The 19,117-nt window shown below is 38.3% G+C and overlaps 1 protein-coding gene and 1 pseudogene across 1 annotated transcript in view; one reads left to right on the forward strand and one right to left on the reverse strand.

Moving 5' to 3' along the window:
• The window catches only part of EIF3E (eukaryotic translation initiation factor 3 subunit E), a 55,290-nt gene continuing 36,173 nt past the window's right edge, over nt 1-19,117 (forward strand). Inside the window, exons 1-5 of the mRNA XM_066264629.1 lie at nt 1-127; nt 8,599-8,713; nt 10,125-10,242; nt 14,847-14,889; nt 15,976-16,080. Coding sequence (XP_066120726.1) covers nt 38-127; nt 8,599-8,713; nt 10,125-10,242; nt 14,847-14,889; nt 15,976-16,080 — 471 coding nt within the window. The 5' untranslated portion in view covers nt 1-37. The remainder of the gene's footprint in view (nt 128-8,598; nt 8,714-10,124; nt 10,243-14,846; nt 14,890-15,975; nt 16,081-19,117) is intronic.
• LOC136328480 (proteasome subunit alpha type-6 pseudogene) lies at nt 4,706-5,425 on the reverse strand (annotated as a pseudogene).

Consider the following 19,117-nt stretch of genomic DNA (forward strand, 5'->3'; position numbering starts at 1 on the left):
GTTTTAGTGAGCAAAGACTCTCCTTTTCCTTGGCAAGATGGCGGAGTACGACTTGACTACTCGCATCGCGCACTTTTTGGATCGGCATCTTGTCTTTCCGTTGCTTGAGTTTCTCTCCGTAAAGGAGGTGAGCAGGCGTCTCCGTGCGGGCAAGTGGTGGGAGCGTGTGAGATGCGGGGTGAGGCCGCAGGGCGGCGGCCCAAGGCCTGCCTGGCTGACACACGTGCGGGGCGGCCGCGAGTTGGGTTCGGCCGGCAGTAGGGACCTGCTGCTAGTTGGGCGTCTCGGAGTTGGTCGGTCCCGCGGCACGGGCCCTGCGGAGGGGCGAGGCGACCAGGGGAAGTGCAGGGCAGAAGGCGGCCGGCGGGGACGGTGCCGGGGTCGTCGCGACAGCTCCCGGCGGAAGTGGGAGTCGCTGCCGCCTCCGCGTCCCCTCGGACCGATTCTAAAAGCGAATGCGAGCGTTAGAGGCTTTTACATTGATTTCGGGAACCGTGGGAAGGGTGTGCTTGCCTTGTGGGGTCCTTACACATAACAAACTCTCCAGCACTTAAATTGCCATGAAGTTGTGAGTTCTTTGCATTGAGTTTCTCTGGTCTCGACGAAGGTCGCCGCCTCTACAAGCGGAGCATGTTCTGTCGGATGGGGTCGGGCACCGCACCCACCAGACACAGCCGGACCGACACCACGTTAACTTAAGCGTTGTTTCCAGTTACACATCCTTAGACTACTAGTGATTTGAATGGGCGGTTGACGTTGATTTTGCTGCTCAAGATACATTGAATAAGTATTACGCGCTTCTGGTACCATGATTTTGAAAAAGTCTTGGTCCTAAACGTTTTGAAATAGTGAGCTCAGGTAATTCTTCGAGTTTATTGGGAAGTCGATGCATCTGGATAATTGAAAGGTAGTATTGCTGTGACGAGGGGATTAGAATTCTGTTTCCGGAAGCAGATCACAACATATGTCTACTTAGGGAGCTCGAGATTTATAAATACATGTGTGTTTCAACAGCAATAAGACAGAAGAGCCCTACAAATATTACTTTGTTCTGATAACTTTTCAAGGCTTTCAGTATGTGGTTTATTAGGTACAATCCTCAAATGCGTAGGCTCCTATTTTCCAACACATAGACAACTCTAAAGTTATTGATGTTAGAGAATACCAAGCTTATTTTCAAAATGTTCAAGAATGTCTGTTTCTAACTCCTTATTTTGAAAGGATATATTTTGCCTTGGTTTTTCTTCATATAGGATGTACTTACTCTTATATTTTAGAGCTGAACCGGCCCTCTGTTTTCTTTTCTGCATAAGTAAGGTTAATTCACTGCTAAAGGAATAAAGAAATAACCATATTTTGATATTCTTTGCCAGCCACTTGTAGAAATGCTGGTAACCTTCATATTTTTTATAATGTGTTCTTTATACCTTAGTTTTTCAAGACAGATAAAAGGGAAAAATGTCAATTATTATTTCATAGGGCAAAACAAAACTGTAAGTGGCAGCTGAGAATCAGTGGACAATAACTGTGTCCAGTACATCCCTCCTTGGAGAGAATGTTGGTGAGATGGCCATAATGCACCCTAGAAGAAGACAGACAGGTGCTGGAGTATTTAGTTATCAATTACTAAGTATAGCGCTGTTGTGGAAATATGATAAATCCAAGGTAAAATCCAGTCATCTCATCACTAAAATCTTACCTATTCTTTAGAGGAGCTAAAGGTCTATAAATATAAGGCAAAAAGCAATGTGTTCAAGAAGTCCTGGCGGAGTGCTGTCTAAATAGGAGATTCAGCTCTGGCTTGACTCAGTGGACAGAGCGTGGGGCAGGGTATGGATATCCTAGGTTGGATTCCCCATCAGGGCACACAGAGAAGTGACCATCTGCTTCTTTCCCCTTCTCTCCCCTTCTCTCCCCTTCTCTTCCTATTGCCCTCCCGCAATCAGCACCGGCCCCTGACATGGATATGTGTGTGTGTATGGGGGGGGGTGGATCCTGGTTGGGGTGCAAGCGGGAATCTGTCTCACTATCTTCCCTCCTCACGCTTAAAAAATGAGATTCTGGTCAGTGGGCAAAAAGGACCTTGAGAAAAGGAGGCTTTGAGTTTTGAAGGTTAGGTGGTTAGGAGGGTCAGTGAATATGATACATGGGGCAGTTTGAGGTATTTGAGAATATAAGCTCCATGAGAGCAGGAACTTTACTTTGTTCTTTACTGTGTTCTCAGTACATAAAGTAGGGTATGCTTGTTATTTTATTTATTTTTAATTAAGTGAGAGCAGGGGAGGCAGAGAGACAAGACTCACATGCTCCCTGACCTGGATTGAGCCACTGGGGAAGTGCCCAAGGGGGGATGCTCTGCCCATCTACTGGGTTGCTCTGTTATTTGGCAACCAAGCTATTTTTAGCACCTGAGGCAAGGCCAGGGAGCCATCCTGGGGTTGGGGAGGCAACTCTCCCTAATCATGCCATGGTGGGAGGGGGAGAGAAGGAGGAGAGGTGAAGAAACAGATGGTCGCTTCTCCTGTGTGCCCTGACTGGGAATCCAACCTGGAACTTCACACGCCAGGCTGATACTCCACCACGAGCCAACTGGCCAGAACCTGGAATAAAGGTTTTTAATACTTATTTAATAAATGAGTAAGTGAATCCATATTTGTGTCTTGTTATTTATTCTTATGTGAAGCGGAAGGCCAGATAGTATTTAGGATTTTTGGCTCAGTCCTCCTACTTGGATTAGTATCCTGGCTGTCACTTAATACCTCTGTGCCCTTAAACAGTTTATTTTTCATCTTAACTATTTTCTCATGTGTAAAGTATTGATACTACTGCTAATCTCATGGGGTTAGAAAAATGGCATGACATACTACATTCTGCTCACAAAAATTAGGAGATCAGGGAAGGTGCAGATACTCCAGTACTTTCAGCCTTTTGTATAGTGCATTTTCACCAATGAAGTAAAAGTTGGTTTGTATCTCATTTGCATAATCGAACTACTTTCTTTGCTTGTTTGCTTTTCTGATGTTCTTGTTTAAAAAAATATTAAATGCTTTTTTTTATTGCTTCCTATTCATTTTGAAATATCTCCTCTAATTTTTGTGAGCAGTATATAAAGCACTTCTCCTTGTGGGACAGGGTAAGCCCGTATTCCTAAATGTTTTCCGTTAGGAGGTTTAGCTTGTCCTATACAGTAGTTGAGAGAGACAAATTGGGGGGAGTTAAGGAGTAAGGTAAATATTGAAAATGGTGACTGAGGAAACAGACCAAACACAAATACAAGGATTGGTAAGTGTGGAGAGTTCAACTGAGATTGGAAATGATATGTTTATAGAGCTAATGGTGGTCCTTCTCAGAGTGAGGGGAGCAGTGAAAGGCTTAATGAAAAGAATTTCTGACCAACAGAGGAAGTACAAACGTGATTGATAATACATTGCCTAGTTTTGAAACATTTTATAGTCATTGTCATCCTTAGCCAGAACATAGAAAATAGATGACTTTTTTTCTAGAGCTAGAGATTGACAATGAGTTTTATTTGGAGAAAATGGATTTCCTCCTGATACTGCTAAAGCAGGGGTCTCAAACTCGCGGCCCACGGGCAGCATGCGGCCCGCCGAACAATTTTGTGCGGCCCGCAGACTAATCCACGAAGTTCAAAATATTTTGGATAAAATTAAGTAAGCCTAGGGGCCTACTTGTATTTTTCATTTCTCTAGCATCCTAGCTAGATATTAGCTTAGTTAACAGCAGTTGTGATGCGAACTACAGTTTCTGGTCGTTTTGTGACACTGAGTAAACTGCATGTACGATTGTGCTTGTTGTACTGATTTTTTTTTGTTTTCAACTGCAGTGAGAAAAGTGTTGCGTAACAGTTGCCTTTTGTAGACCTAGTGCATGCGGCCCGCCGAATGGCTGCGATCTTGCTCTGTGGCCCACATGCTGAGTTGAGTTTGAGACCCCTGTCTAAAGAGAAAATTGTTGAAAGAGTCAAAATGATAGCTAAAGTAATGTAGAAGGTGTGCTGAGGATAATGAAACATTAATGGTCTGATACAGGGGTCGGGAACCTGTGGCTCGTGAGCCAGATGTGGCTCTTTTGATGGCTGCATCTGGCTCGCAGACAAATCTTTAATAAAAAAAAAAACCGTTAAAAATATAAAACATCCTCATGTATTACAATCCATTCATTTCATGTTCATGGTTGTGGGTGGCTGGAGCCTATCACAGCTGTCCTCGAGACAACACCAAATTTTTATTGGATAATGCATAATGTACACGGGTCATTATATGGCTCTCAAGAAATTACATTTTAAAATATGTGGCGTTCATGGCTCTCAGCCAGAAAGGTTCCCAACCCCTGGGCCGATAGAACAGATGAATTTAAGTTGGAAGTCTTAGAGATAAGGTACTGGATGAAAGTTATAATTTGCAGGATAAAGGAATTTTAAGGCTTGGGTTTTTAAAGAATTATCACTATCAATTTAGGATTTGTGGAAGATGATAGCAGGAAGAGATATCAAAAAAAGATTTTTATTAGTTTTTTCCCCAATAGTACTATTTTTATTTATATAGAGTGCTAACCTCCTTCAGTGGCAGGAGTAGGAGAGATTCCTTTTGCAATCCAGGGGCCTCCATAATGTTGGTTTATTGTTGCCAAACACAAGGCAAGTGATGTCAGGATTTGGTAAACTAAAATGTTTAGCCTCATTCTCCTAGAGCAACAAGGTATCAATCTCTGCTTCTGGAAGAATCCTGAATTTAGGATTTTCAACTGTAACTACTCCAACTTCTACTTCTGAAGGTTTGAAATCTTTTGATAGAACAATAGACAGGCATGTAATCGCAGTTTCCACTGTCTGTTCAGCTGTCATATCAAATTTCTTCTTTATTTTTTTTCCAAGAAAGCAGGTTGACTTGGTGTGTTTAACTTCTGTTGCAGTGGCTTTAAACCCATAGTAGTATCCGGCAAGATCACACTTTTACACCATAGGGCCTCGCTCTGCATCTCTAACAGTTGATATCAGACAACTAAGAGGCCTCATTTCGGCATTCTGTGTGCAGGCTAAGAAAGATCAGCAATTCTTGTATACAGCATGACGACAGGAATTTATAGCCATACTTGTATTTCCAATTAGCTGCCTTAGACTGTGCCTTTTGTACCCAGAATCTGCTGTCAGCAGCTGTTACTCCTGTGCATCACACAGCCAGTGTTTTCGGTTATTTTGAATAAGTGAGTCACTGTTCTGGAATCTAGTAATTTGTCAGGTACTTTTTTTGTGTGACAATTGCTGCACAGTCTTTCCCCTTGACAGCGACTGATGTGCGACCACCCTGGTTAATAGCCTTAAAAGCATATTCTACTTGGTAGATTTGGTCCTGGGTGAAGAAATGGCATTGTGGTTCTCAAAACCAGCACTGTTTGGTGCACCCATTGCTTCGGGAATGGTCTCTGGGCCCCGTAGCTCCCACACCAGGCATATAAGCCCCTCTGGAAGTTGTAGCTACCAAAGGTTTTTAATCTGACAAAAAGTAGGAGCTATTTTTAAGAGGTTTCTAGACCTGAGGTTGGGAAACTAGCCTGTGAACCAAATACAACCCTCTGTCTGTCTTGTATGGTCTGTAAGCTAAAAATCACTTTTAACAAATGAACACATTTTTCAGTTATGGAACACTGACTTTGTACCCCAATTAAGTGAAGTCATTCCTGTCTGGAAAAGAATTCCATTCTTCTCCTTGGTAAATCTATATTACAAAAATTTCACTCCGTTGTCATTATTATTATTAATTATATTTTTATTTCAAAAAAGAATTGGGAAAATTTCTTTCTTTCTTACAGTATTTATATATAGTATCCTTTGATTTTTTTTTTGTTCACAAAGTCTGAAATATCTACTATCTGCCCTTTACAGAATAAATGAGTTTATGAGGCAAAATTTATAGAGAAGATTATATAAAGAGGCTAGTAATGTCTGATGGCAGAGTAGTAATACTTTGAATCTGCAGCTGAGAGAGAAAATAGAAATTAAAAGCTATTAATGGGTGGTGAGGAGAGGTGGCATCTTAGGAAAAGGATGTTTTCACCTAAGATTGAGGTTTCTATAAGACAGACAGAAGGAAGCTTCCATTTTTTAAGTGAGAGAAGGGGAGACAGACTCCTGCATGCCCTCAACTGGGACCCACCTGGCAAGCCCCTTCAGGGCAATTCCCTGCCCATCTGAGGCCCGTTGCTTGGCAACTGAGCTATTTTTTTTTTTTTTTTAAGCACCAGAGCTGGAGGCTCCACAGAGCCATCCTCAGCACTGGGGGCCAGCTCCCTTGAACAACCAAGCCATGGCTGAGGGAGGGGAAGAGGGGGCAAGGGGAGGCAGAGAGAAACAGCTGGATGCTTCTCCTGTGTGCCCCTACCGGGAATGGAACCCAGGACCTCCACATGCCTGGCCAGTGCTCTACCACTGAGCAAACCAGCCAGGGAAAAGCTTCAATTTTTAAAGTATATTTTTTATCATGTATAACATTCTTGCAGAGAAGTACACAACTATAAATGCTTTTTTTCAGAGTGAGAACAATCCAGATCAGTAAATAAACATTACACGTATTCTAAAAACCTTTATTCTGACTATTAATTATTACTCACACTTCCCAAAAGTAAGCACAAATCTGATTCTGGAATAGTTTTGCTTGGGTTTGATTATATATAAGTGGAATTAAGCAGTCATGAGCATGTGCTGCTTTGTATGATTTTATTATTATTATTATTGATTTTTAAAGAGAGGGGAAGGGAAAGAGACAGAGACATTGATTTGTTTCACTTATTTATGCATTCATTGGTTCATTGATTCTGGTATGTGCCCTGATCAGGGATCAAACCCGCATTTTTGGCTTTCTGGGATGACATTCTAACCTTCTGAGCTACTACTATCCGGCCAGGACATGACTTTTTTCATTCAACATTGTTTGTGAAGATCATCCAAGTTTTAGAATGGCAGTAGTTTGTTGATTTTCAATGCTGAATGTTAATCCATTTTGTGTGTATGTCATAGTTTATTCAAACTACTGTTGATAGACCTGGTTGTTAAAAATAGTGCTGCTATGAACATTATTGGAGATGTCATTTCTAGTACCTAGGAGCAGAATTGCTGGCTCAAAGTGTATGTTTAACTTCAAGAGATGAAAATAGCTTTCCAAAGTGGTTGTACAACTGCCATCAGAATAAATGTTTGTTAGTCTGTATCTACACCAACACCGATATTGTTAGCCATTTGGTTAAATGTTTGTGAAGTGCCTGTTAATCTTTTAGTCATTTTCAATTGTTTTGTTTCTCTTACTGTTTTGTGAGAGTTTTTTTTTTATGTGGTTTGGAAGATTGAGGGTTTATGTGTGTGTGAGAGAGGTAGGAGGTGTAGTGAGATGGACTCCCACATGTGCCCTAACCAGGATCCACCTGGCAACTCTGGTCTGGGCAGATGCTGGAATCAACTGAGCTATTTTTAGCACCTGAAGCTGATGCACTCAGACCAACCTAGCTATCCTCAATGCCTGGTCAATGCTCAAACCAGTTGAACCACTGGCTGCAGGAGGGGAAGAGGAAGAGAAAGAGTTGGGGGAAGGAGAGAGAAGCAGATGGTCTCTTCTCTTGTGTGCTCTGACTGGAAATCAAACCTGGGACATTCATACCCGGGCTGATGCTCTGCTGAGCCAATGGGCCAAAGCCGGAAGATTGAGTTTTGATCTCATGGCTATACCTTTTGGCCACCTTCATCTTTTTATGGTGTGAAATGTGGAATTTGTCTGCATTCCCCCCCCCCCCCGGCAAAATTAAATTACTAGTATAAAAACCTTTTGCTGAAGCCTTATGTGGATGACTGTATGATTAAACAATTATCTTGATTGCTTTCTTTCTCCCTGAATACTGTTGTATAGAATCCCTAAATATTGCTTAATACACTTCATGTTTATAAGAGTTTGCTTATTTGGTTCCTGTACTATGGGCTGAATTATATTTCTTAAATTCTTTGTAAAGCAAAAATGTGATATAAAATGGTTGACTTAGAGACTGGGTGCTAATTCTGTTCCAGTGGTATGGATGGGGAAGCAGTATAAAGGACTGTAAGTAGTGAAAAAATATGTTGGAGTAAAGGAGAGACTACCTTAAGTGGACAGGGGTAGGCATGGTGTGGATGTCGAGATACTAAAATGGTAAGTGAATTTAAAGAGTTGATTTCTAATTACCTGGATGTGGAGAGAAGAGAACTATATGTGCTTACCAGTTGAGTTGGTATGCTTGTTTATTTAGGCAGGCTTGTTCTAGAAAGGATAAAAGGTGGCTTGTAGGGACATACAGAAAATAAGGTAATCAAAACCAGGTGAGAATGGCTCCGCAGTGTGCAGTTGCCTTCATTTTTAAATTATTAGGTAAGCAGAATATTCTTATATTTCTGTAGGTTGATTGCTTGCCTTCTTACAAGAGGGTGAATTAATAGTATGTAGTATTTTATTTAAAAATAGTATTTCAGGAAGTATATTTGCAGGTAAACTAATCTTAGCATTAATTATTTTATTTGGAGGAACTCCAGTGTATTTATTAGAAAGTAATTTTCTCTTGCAGATATATAATGAAAAAGAATTATTACAAGGAAAATTGGATCTTCTTAGTGATACCAACATGGTAGACTTTGCTATGGATGTATACAAAAACCTTTATTCTGATGATATTCCTCATGGTAAGTTTTATCATTAGAACTGAAGCTTGTCTTTTGAATTGAGAATGTGTGAATTAAAATTTTGTGAGTTACAAAAGAGCTTTAGCCAAAAGTCTTAATAATTATTTAAAAGTTTTTTGGGGTTAAAGGTAATACTAAGGTTATATATAGGTCTTCTAAAGCATATTATTTTCTCACCATAAAAGGTGTGAAACTATTTAGAAACATGGTCATCAAATACATTTAGTTCATAGTATTTAGTTTATCGTATCATCAAAGTTGTACTTATGAATCAGATTGTTACTTTAGAATTATCTGAGAAAGTTGTAGTCTTTTGATTTGCTAACTTTTTCAGTTAGCATCTTGTGTGCCTTAGATTTACTTTTCATCTTGAAGCATCTGGTTATAGTCGTGGTCTTCTAAAGTAGTCCCCAGGACCAGCATCATCAGCTTACCTGGGAGAGTGTGTTAGAAATGCAAATTCTCCTGCTGTACTCCAGATCTACTTAATCAGAAACTGTTGGCTACGGCCCAGCACCCAGATTGGAGATCTATTGGTCCAGTGTTTTCCAAAATCATTTCTTTTATGCACATAGTATTTTGAAAGAATATAAGAACTCTTTCAGTAGAGAAATACAATTTACTTTGTTTAAATTGACATTTCTCAAAATTTGATCACAGATGCCCTTCTGTGTGTAAGAAACACTGTTCTAGTGTCTACTTGGTAATATATATAAAATGCAGAATTGTTACCTTAAGGATACTCACCTTTTGACTTACTATAGTCCCCTGCAGTAACATTTGCTCTTTAAATTTTAGTTTGTGGGGGAAAAGTAAACTATTTCTTAATTAAACTTTAAAACATGCTAGCAGAGAAGGTTATGTGTGAGTTTCCTCTGAGTCCCCCTGATGAAGTAAAAAGAAACTGTAAAAATGGGTTTGAGAGATTACAGAATTACATTTATAGCAAAAAGATTACTGACTGGATTTAAATTCCGTTAAACTTGTTTGAAAACCTAGTAATAATGTGTAAACTCTTCTCAAACTCTGGGATAATATATTCACCTGAGAGAATTCAGTGCTAACAAATAGGAAAACATGGAAGTGAAGTCTCTGAAATGTAGAAATAGATTGTTGTTCCCTTGACTCACCTCCCACCTTCCCTCCTCCTCCCAGGCTGTATCTGTATATTCTCCAGTTTCCCTTAAGAGCAGGAGGAAGATTCCCTCTTCCTTTATGTGCCTTTATAGCACTAGAAAGCAGACCTTGGATTGGATTTGGGGAAGTTACTGAGTTGGTGGTTACTGGCATATTAATCTATTAGGGTAAACACATATATGTTCAGTTTAAATAAAATGAAAAATTTCCAGAGACATCCTCCTGCAGAGCAGTCTAGTTTAACATTATAGCACTCCTTTGCATTTTTAATTAGCTTTGAGAGAAAAAAGAACCACAGTTGTTGCTCAACTGAAACAGCTTCAGGCAGAAACAGAACCAATTGTGAAGATGTTTGAGGATCCAGAAACTACAAGGCAAATGCAGTCAACCAGGTAACCTCTCCTTAAGTGGAATTAGAAATTCTCTTTTCTGGAATAATACAAATGTTCATTTAATCTTTAATTGATTTCTTAATGTATTGTTTTTCATTTATTCTTATTGTGTAGGGACCAGAAAGTCCTTAATAATAAATATTAATACAAAATATTTTTTAGAACTTCTTTACCATGTACCTAAATTTGAATATGTTGCATCAGTTCTTTCTCCTTATCCCCTCCTGTGGACATCTGGCAATGTCTGGAGACAGTTTTGGTTTTCATAACAGGAGGGGTTATAGCACTTAGCAAGGAGTAGCCAGGGATACTGCTAAATGTCCTGCAGTACATCAGACTGTATCTCATCCCCCGAAAGAGAAGGATGCAACCCGTAATATCAGCAGTCCTGCAGTTGAGAAAGGCTGGGCCTGGGCAGTACCTCGAGCACGTGGGTTGCTAGCCTAAGGAAAACCTGAGCTGGCTTTATCACTTTGCTACGTTCTCCCTATCCTTCCCATCTTATGCCCAGCGCAAGGAGGCAGCCTGGAGCTGAAAAGTTATTTTATTTCTAAATTCTCCTTCGCTAGAAATAGACTTATTGGTTGGTTTCCAAGGAAAGCTTGTTGCTGTACTCTGACTTAGTATGTATGACTTATTAAAGTCCTTTAAGTTGTTAGAAATGTTTAAAAAATAAAATCTAAATCAGGTATTAACTGTTGTGGTAAATCTTATCTATCATTATTTTCACTTGAGGAATTGAGGAAAATTTTGCCCGGTTTTACCTTTAGTTGTTAATGATTTGTGATCAAGCCTAATTTTAGAGAGGTTGGCTCTGAATTTTACTTGTGATTTGAGAAAGTGTTACCAGATATTTAGTAAAGCAGCAAATATACTATTGTTACACCATGTTGTAATGTATCCTACTATTCCACACCATATTTTACTACATATATATGTGTGTGTGTGTATATACACATATGCGGAGATAGCTATATCTTATAAAACTATCATGTATAGTATGTCTATTTATATGTAACTATGTATCTATACATATATATATATAATACCAAATTACTTGTATATACTTACAGTGAGTAATTTTGGACCTTCAAGTCACATGTAAGTGACCACAAAAGGACAGCTGAAATAATCCAGAAGTTAGGGTACAACAGAAAATTTAGAATTTAAATTCCAAATTTAGTCTAGTCCCTAAACACTGGAAAGTAATGGGAATAAGATATGAATAAGGTGAATACGAATTTGTTCACCAGATATTAGAAAGAGAGGATTCTTTGTAGCTTAATAGACACTAAACTGCAGGTGAAGGAAAGGAGAGCATTGTGCGTTAAAAACGTGTAACCGACTTAAACATTTCAGCTCTTTTGAAAGTAATAAACTCTTCCTGCCAACTCCAGATTTTTAAATTTCATTGACCATAACAGTGTTGTGCTTTCAGAGTTTCCCAGAAACACACCGTCAGCCAGAGAGCAGGGAGGGGTGTAGGAGTGTAATGCAGTTATTCTCTATGATCACAGCAAGTGTAGAGAGCAGGGAGGGGTGTAGGAGTGTAATGCAGTTATTCTCTATGATCGCAGCAAGTGTAGAGAGCAGGGAGGGGTGTGAGGAGTGTAATGCAGTTATTCTCTATGATCGCAGCAAGTGTAGAGAGCAGGGAGGGGTGTAGGAGTGTAATGCGGTTATTCTCTATGATCGCAGCAAGTGTAGAGAGCAGGGAGGGGTGTAGGAGTGTAATGCAGTTATTCTCTATGATCGCAGCAAGTGTAGAGAGCAGGGAGGGGTGTAGGAGTGTAATGCGGTTATTCTCTATGATCGCAGCAAGTGTAGAGAGCAGGGAGGGGTGTAGGAGTGTAATGCGGTTATTCTCTATGATCGCAGCAAGTGTAGAGAGCAGGGAGGGGTGTAGGAGTGTAATGCGGTTATTCTCTATGATCGCAGCAAGTGTAGAGAGCAGGGAGGGGTGTAGGAGTGTAATGCGGTTATTCTCCATGATCGCAGCAAGTGTAGAGAGCAGGGAGGGGTGTAGGAGTGTAATGCGGTTATTCTCCATGATCGCAGGAAGTGTAGAGAGCAGGGAGGGGTGTAGGAGTGTAATGCGGTTATTCTCCATGATCGCAGCAAGTGTAGAGAGCAGGGAGGGGTGTAGGAGTGTAATGCGGTTATTCTCTATGATCGCAGCAAGTGTAGAGAGCAGGGAGGGGTGTGAGGAGTGTAATGCAGTTATTCTCTATGATCACAGCAAGTGTAGAGAGCAGGGAGGGGTGTAGGAGTGTAATGCAGTTATTCTCTATGATCACAGCAAGTGTAGAGAGCAGGGAGGGGTGTAGGAGTGTAATGCAGTTATTCTCTATGATCGCAGCAAGTGTAGAGAGCAGGGAGGGGTGTAGGAGTGTAATGCGGTTATTCTCTATGATCCAGCAAGTGTAGAGAGCAGGGAGGGGTGTAGGAGTGTAATGCAGTTATTCTCTATGATCGCAGCAAGTGTAGAGAGCAGGGAGGGGTGTAGGAGTGTAATGCGGTTATTCTCTATGATCGCAGCAAGTGTAGAGAGCAGGGAGGGGTGTAGGAGTGTAATGCAGTTATTCTCTATGATCGCAGCAAGTGTAGAGAGCAGGGAGGGGTGTAGGAGTGTAATGCGGTTATTCTCTATGATCGCAGCAAGTGTAGAGAGCAGGGAGGGGTGTAGGAGTGTAATGCGGTTATTCTCTATGATCGCAGCAAGTGTAGAGAGCAGGGAGGGGTGTAGGAGTGTAATGCGGTTATTCTCTATGATCGCAGCAAGTGTAGAGAGCAGGGAGGGGTGTAGGAGTGTAATGCGGTTATTCTCCATGATCGCAGCAAGTGTAGAGAGCAGGGAGGGGTGTAGGAGTGTAATGCGGTTATTCTCCATGATCGCAGGAAGTGTAGAGAGCAGGGAGGGGTGTAGGAGTGTAATGCGGTTATTCTCCATGATCGCAGCAAGTGTAGAGAGCAGGGAGGGGTGTAGGAGTGTAATGCGGTTATTCTCTATGATCGCAGCAAGTGTAGAGAGCAGGGAGGGGTGTGAGGAGTGTAATGCAGTTATTCTCTATGATCGCAGCAAGTGTAGAGAGCAGGGAGGGGTGTAGGAGTGTAATGCAGTTATTCTCTATGATCACAGCAAGTGTAGAGAGCAGGGAGGGGTGTGAGGAGTGTAATGCAGTTATTCTCTATGATCGCAGCAAGTGTAGAGAGCAGGGAGGGGTGTAGGAGTGTAATGCGGTTATTCTCTATGATCACAGCAAGTGTAGAGAGCAGGGAGGGGTATGAGGAGAGTAATGCAGTTATTCTCTATGATCGCAGCAAGTGTTAAGTGTTTTGATATCTTTTTCATGTTGAAATTTCGTGCACATTTCATATTTTTATCATTATATGCCCACGTTAATTTTAGTGATAAGATATCCACCCCTCATTAAATCTTCAAGTAAAATTATGCTCCTGACAGACAAGTCATAGCATACCTTCTTGCAAGAAGCATTAAAAAATGCTTATATTTTTAAAAATGCCTACAAGGTAAACAGTTGTACTCATCTATGACTTTTCCTTGGTGTCTGTCACCATTTTACCATTCTGCTAACATACCAAATTATGCAAAGCTAGATTGGGTTATTTGACACTGGTATGGATAACCATTAAGATGTGTAGCATACATGTAAGTTAAGCATGATTTATTAACCTTGTAAATTTGCTAAATCACGGTCCTTGTGAAAAATAATAAGTAGAGAGGAGGACTAAGACTATATATATATAAGATTAATTCCTGCTAGTTTATATAATAGATAGATTTCACTCTTTGTTCTATAAGAATATATTAACAGAAATGTTTCCTCAAAAGAGCAAATACAGATTTACAATGGGGTTATGTCCTGATAAATCCATGGTAAGTTGAAAGTCAAAAATGGCATTTAATATACTTAACCTACTCAACATCATAGCATAGCATAGCTTATGTTAATCATTCTCAGCATTTTCATTAGCCTACCTTTGGGCAAAATTATCTAACACAGTAAATATACCTTAGAATGTCAGTTTATCCTGTGATCACATGGCTGACCAGGGGCTGTGGCTTACTGCTGCTCCCCAGCATTGTGACAAGAGTTATCACACCACATATTGCCAGGCCAGGAAAAGATCAAAATTCAAAATTTGAAGTGCATACTGTTTTCACCCCAATGCGAAGCTGAAAATTCCTAAGTCAAACCATCTTAAGTCTGGGGCCATATGTATCAGTTTCAGTAGGTTACCACCTACCGGTGAGTAGGCTATTCACCTCACTATAAAAATAGAATGTTCTGGTTTTATTATCAAAAAACGTTACCTTAAATGTAGTTAATAAGAAGACATGATTTTCAATTAGGACTGCAAAATTCTGAAATGATTTTTAAAGTTTGCGATTCTCCTTGAGTTTATATTCCTTGTTCAAAACGTGTAATATTCTGTTTGTTTTATTCTGGAAGTCTTATTTTACTTCTGGTGTTTAGGTATTAAGATATTTAAATATGTGGCTTTATGTGGGTAGTTAGAAATCGGATATGCTTTTTTTCGTGAACTATAAAATGCAATGATTTTTGTTTTTTATTGGTAAGGGATGGTCGGATGCTGTTTGACTACCTGGCAGACAAGCATGGTGTAAGTGGCGTCTTTAAAATTTTTATTGTTGTCAAGTATAAGGGTAATAAAAGATTAGAGCTGTATAGATAGGTTCCTGGCTCGATAAGAATATAATTTCCAGATTTACTTATTAATAATAACTAGTATGTTTTTGAAACTAGATTTTAGAAATTGTTGAAGATAGGAAAATAATATACTTTAAGTAACAAATTCTTCAAACTTTGGATTTTACCGGTATTTTTCCAGAATAATCAGATAATAGTGTTTTATATTTCTGATGGATTAACAAGTTAGCAAAGAGAGAACTAAATTTAAAATAGCAATGTCTTGAGTAATAAAATTAACTAGTACTTTGGCTGCCTTGTGAAATAGAGTAGCTCTAACATTATCAAGGCCTTCATAAATCCCTAAATTAACAAATAAAGGAATGTTTCAGGCTTTTCTAGCCATCTCTATTGCTTTTCCCTTGTGTCAATGCAAAGCCTGAGGCTTTGTATGCAATCACTTCTGAAACTGCATTCAAGCTTTATCTCTCATTTAATAAATATAGTAAGAGGAAGCGTGCTGACCACTGTGCCAGTCATTTTTGTGGTTCCATGTAGAATGTCTAGTGGATTTGTTAATAATCTAGTCCTGAGCCCTCTTAGCTTTCTTCACTTTTGCTTGCCTCGGCTCTAAAATTTGGCGTGAGTTTTTGGGCCAGTGTTCACAGAGAACAGTTTACTGTACATATTACTTGTGCAGAATCACAAAACCTTACAAAATGCCTGTATTTGGTAGTTGTCTAAGCTCAATCACCAGCTAAAAGACTCACACATTAAACCTGCAGCAGCAATTCAAGTTTGTATCACTTGTAACAAAATAGGTCTCATTACAATTCATAATTCTTTGAGGCCAGAACTATGAATGTTTAACAAATTCACCAATTCCTAATTTATGTTTTAAGGGTTATGTGATTCTCTGGTCATGGTATTTATTTTTGATGGCAACTTTTAAGATTCTTTGAAAGAATTGATTTCTGAGTGCTTAAATTTAAAGGAGTAAATTTTTAAAACTTAAAATTAAAAAATAAAACTTCAGGGTTTTTTTTTGTTTATTTTTCAGTTTAGGCAAGAATATTTAGATACACTCTACAGGTATGCAAAATTCCAGTATGAATGTGGGAATTACTCTGGAGCAGCAGAATATCTTTACTTCTTTAGAGTACTGGTAAGTAAATGTTTTTCTTTTTTCTCTCTTTTGCAGGCTTTCCTTGGATTCTCAAAACGTGTCTATAGATTTGGGTTGGTTTGTTAAATTTTCAACAGTCATTGGTAAAAGAAAAAAAACTTTCCCCAACAACAACAAAAGTATTGGAGCCTCAAAATTTGGAGGGAAAATGAACTTGTCCTCGAAATTCCCAAAAGTGGGAACCACTGATTTGTTACTTTATGTGTAATTGTATTTTAGCATTAGCAGAATTCTGTTATGAGTGTATTAGTTACAGTATTACTATACAGCACAGTGAGTGACACATTGTCAGTGCTTAATAAATATTTATTGAATAAATCCGTTATTCCTGTATAATTTAGTTCATTAGCCATTATATTGGCTAATGAAACCAAAATTTAATTTTTAATGCTATATGTATTCCTTAAACTTGTTCTAAACAACTGTGCAAATAATTGAAAAGATTTTATGCTTTAACAACTTTAAATTTATTTTTGTAATCAGCTATTAGAATATAAAGCTCAATGGTTTTTCATTATGCAGGGAGTAGATTAATTTAAATGGTACTACGTGTTTAGAGCAAATTCCTGATCATAACTTGCCCTGTTTGATATATTAATCTGTCTGTTCAACAAGTTCCTAGATTCAGTGCTTTTGTTAGGGAAGAAGAATTGTGTGAGGCTAAAGAAAAAATTACACCTTCAAATTGACAGATTTTTTTTTTTCTCACTCTGCCATCTCTTTAGGTAATTGTATTCATAAATGCCTCTTAGAGTTGTCAAAACGCCCTGGTTTTAACTAACCTCTCATTTGAGAAATACTAATTTGTTACTCACTTTGATAAGCAAATACTTAAATGTCTGCTAGTGCCTTTTTTCTTTTAGCCCACATGCCATAAAGAAAAGGCTTGTAGCTGCTATTTTGGTTGTTTTCTTGGAAATTAAATTTTCTTTATTGGGGGGTTGGGATTGGAGTTTTAATTCACATATTTCTACACTTAGAGAAATTCTTAGCAATCTTTTTAAAGTACCTTTCTCTAAAAAAATAAAGGTTTTTCAGTTTATTTCCAAGAGTGATTTGAAATAATAATTTTCTCTTGCTTCCATTTGTAAGCAAATTTTTAATTTACAGAGTAGCTGTGGTAAGCTTGCAAGTGCATTGAAGGTAATCAGTGATGCTAAACTTGTAGTGACTTATCAGAAAATTCCATCACTTTTACTTTGAATATTATGAAGGATTTAGGAGAGCAAAAGTTGATTACTTTGGAAATGTAAACAGCTTAAACCAGGATTGTAAAATCAGAAGCCTGATATGATTACAGGTACATGAAAAGAGCTGGTTATTCATATCATTTGTTAATGCTGGGAGTGAATTTTGAGAGTGAAGATTTAGTGTCATGTTCGAGCTCTAGCACAGTCAATTTATTGTTGCTGCTCAGTGAGTGAATGTGCCGTTTTGCTAAGACATGGAAACTTAAGGTAACTGCTGGAAATCCAGATATTGAAACTCTTCTAGCATATCCACCCTTGAAAGCAGGTTAGTATGAAGAGCCAACTGTAATGACATGGACTTGAGCCAGAGTAGTATGCGTGAACCTTTTGGGGATTAAAAAACTTGCTGCGCTGCTACAAAAAGCTATTATGCTAACATGTAACGAATTCTAGTTTTAATAGTGGTAGTATATTTATGTAGTATAGTTTTATAATTAAGTCCAAAATTTTCTATCTGTGATAGGTATATACTTAAAGGTTAAGGTAGTTTTTATGTTTGTTTGTTTTTTAAATATGAAGATACAAATTAGTTCCCAACCTTAAAAATATCCTGAGTTAGTTTTAAGCTTTTACATTGCCTAACATAACTTGGGCGGAACTCAGATGACATGTGGTTAAGTGGTTGATTACCATGATCTGAACACAAAATTAGTCTTTTGCATTAAGAGCAGTCAACATATAGTCATTAGATAGAGCTTAGAAATTATATGCAATTCATTTTTAAATTTTTGACTCATCTTGTGCCACAAAACATTTAAGGTAGATGGAACTTGGTTATCACCTTTTAGCATGTTGATAGACGCTAACAAAACTAAGTTTTAATACTTTTTCTTTTGATTGTGATACGTACTTCTGTAAAATCTGTTATTTATTTGTTCAAAATTGTATTACTAGCAAAGATAAAAAGTAAGTCATGTTTGGATTTGGGATGAATACCATCCATATTATACTTACTTTTTTTTTGGCAATAGCCTTTTTTTCATTTCTAAATTCTTTTCTGGTGATTGGTTATTCTTTTAAATCTATGGTTAGGGAAACATAAGCTATGAAAGAACCATTGTAACTATGATCTGAGATTAGAATTTGACTCTCCAAGTGACCTATTGTAGGTCAGTGTTGTATAAATTAAAGCTGTGTGACCCTAGAATCTACCTTTATTTTAAAAAGATTTGTTGGCTTTTAGAATACATCAAGGAATGTTTCGTTGTACCCTATTAATAGGTGAATTTCTTTGATTTATAGTCTAAGAAATGCATTAATTTGAAATGACATAGTGAAGCAGATTTCTTAGAAATTTTTTAACATTTGTGTTTTAAAAGTTTTTAACACTGTAATTTAATTATTTTGTTAAAATCTGCCCTCATTGTGGCCTTTGGTCTGGTTCCAAAATATATCCCCTCCCTTCGTCCAGCAGCTATTTGAAATAAAAGAGATTTTAAGAAACTAGGACTGTTAGTGATTATTTCTTTTGTAGGTTTTTTTTATTTTTCACTCAGATGTTAAAATTTATCTACTGTTAAGTGTATGCCATTTGATTAAAGTTACATTTCCTTGACTCACAGAGCTTGAATAATGATGACTTTTGGAAGCTTAAGGATATTGACCAAAGTTTTGGATCTGATTTACCCAGTTTGATAATTTCAGTATAAAAGTTGTCTATTTCATACTGATTTTTAGATACATATATAGCTTATCACATTTTGAAATTGGAGTATGTCTTGAATTGATTGTGGTTTGGGTTTAATAAACATAAAATAATAATCTGT

This window comes from Saccopteryx bilineata, chromosome 3, assembly GCF_036850765.1.
Source record: "Saccopteryx bilineata isolate mSacBil1 chromosome 3, mSacBil1_pri_phased_curated, whole genome shotgun sequence".
Classification (NCBI taxonomy): domain Eukaryota; kingdom Metazoa; phylum Chordata; class Mammalia; order Chiroptera; family Emballonuridae; genus Saccopteryx; species Saccopteryx bilineata.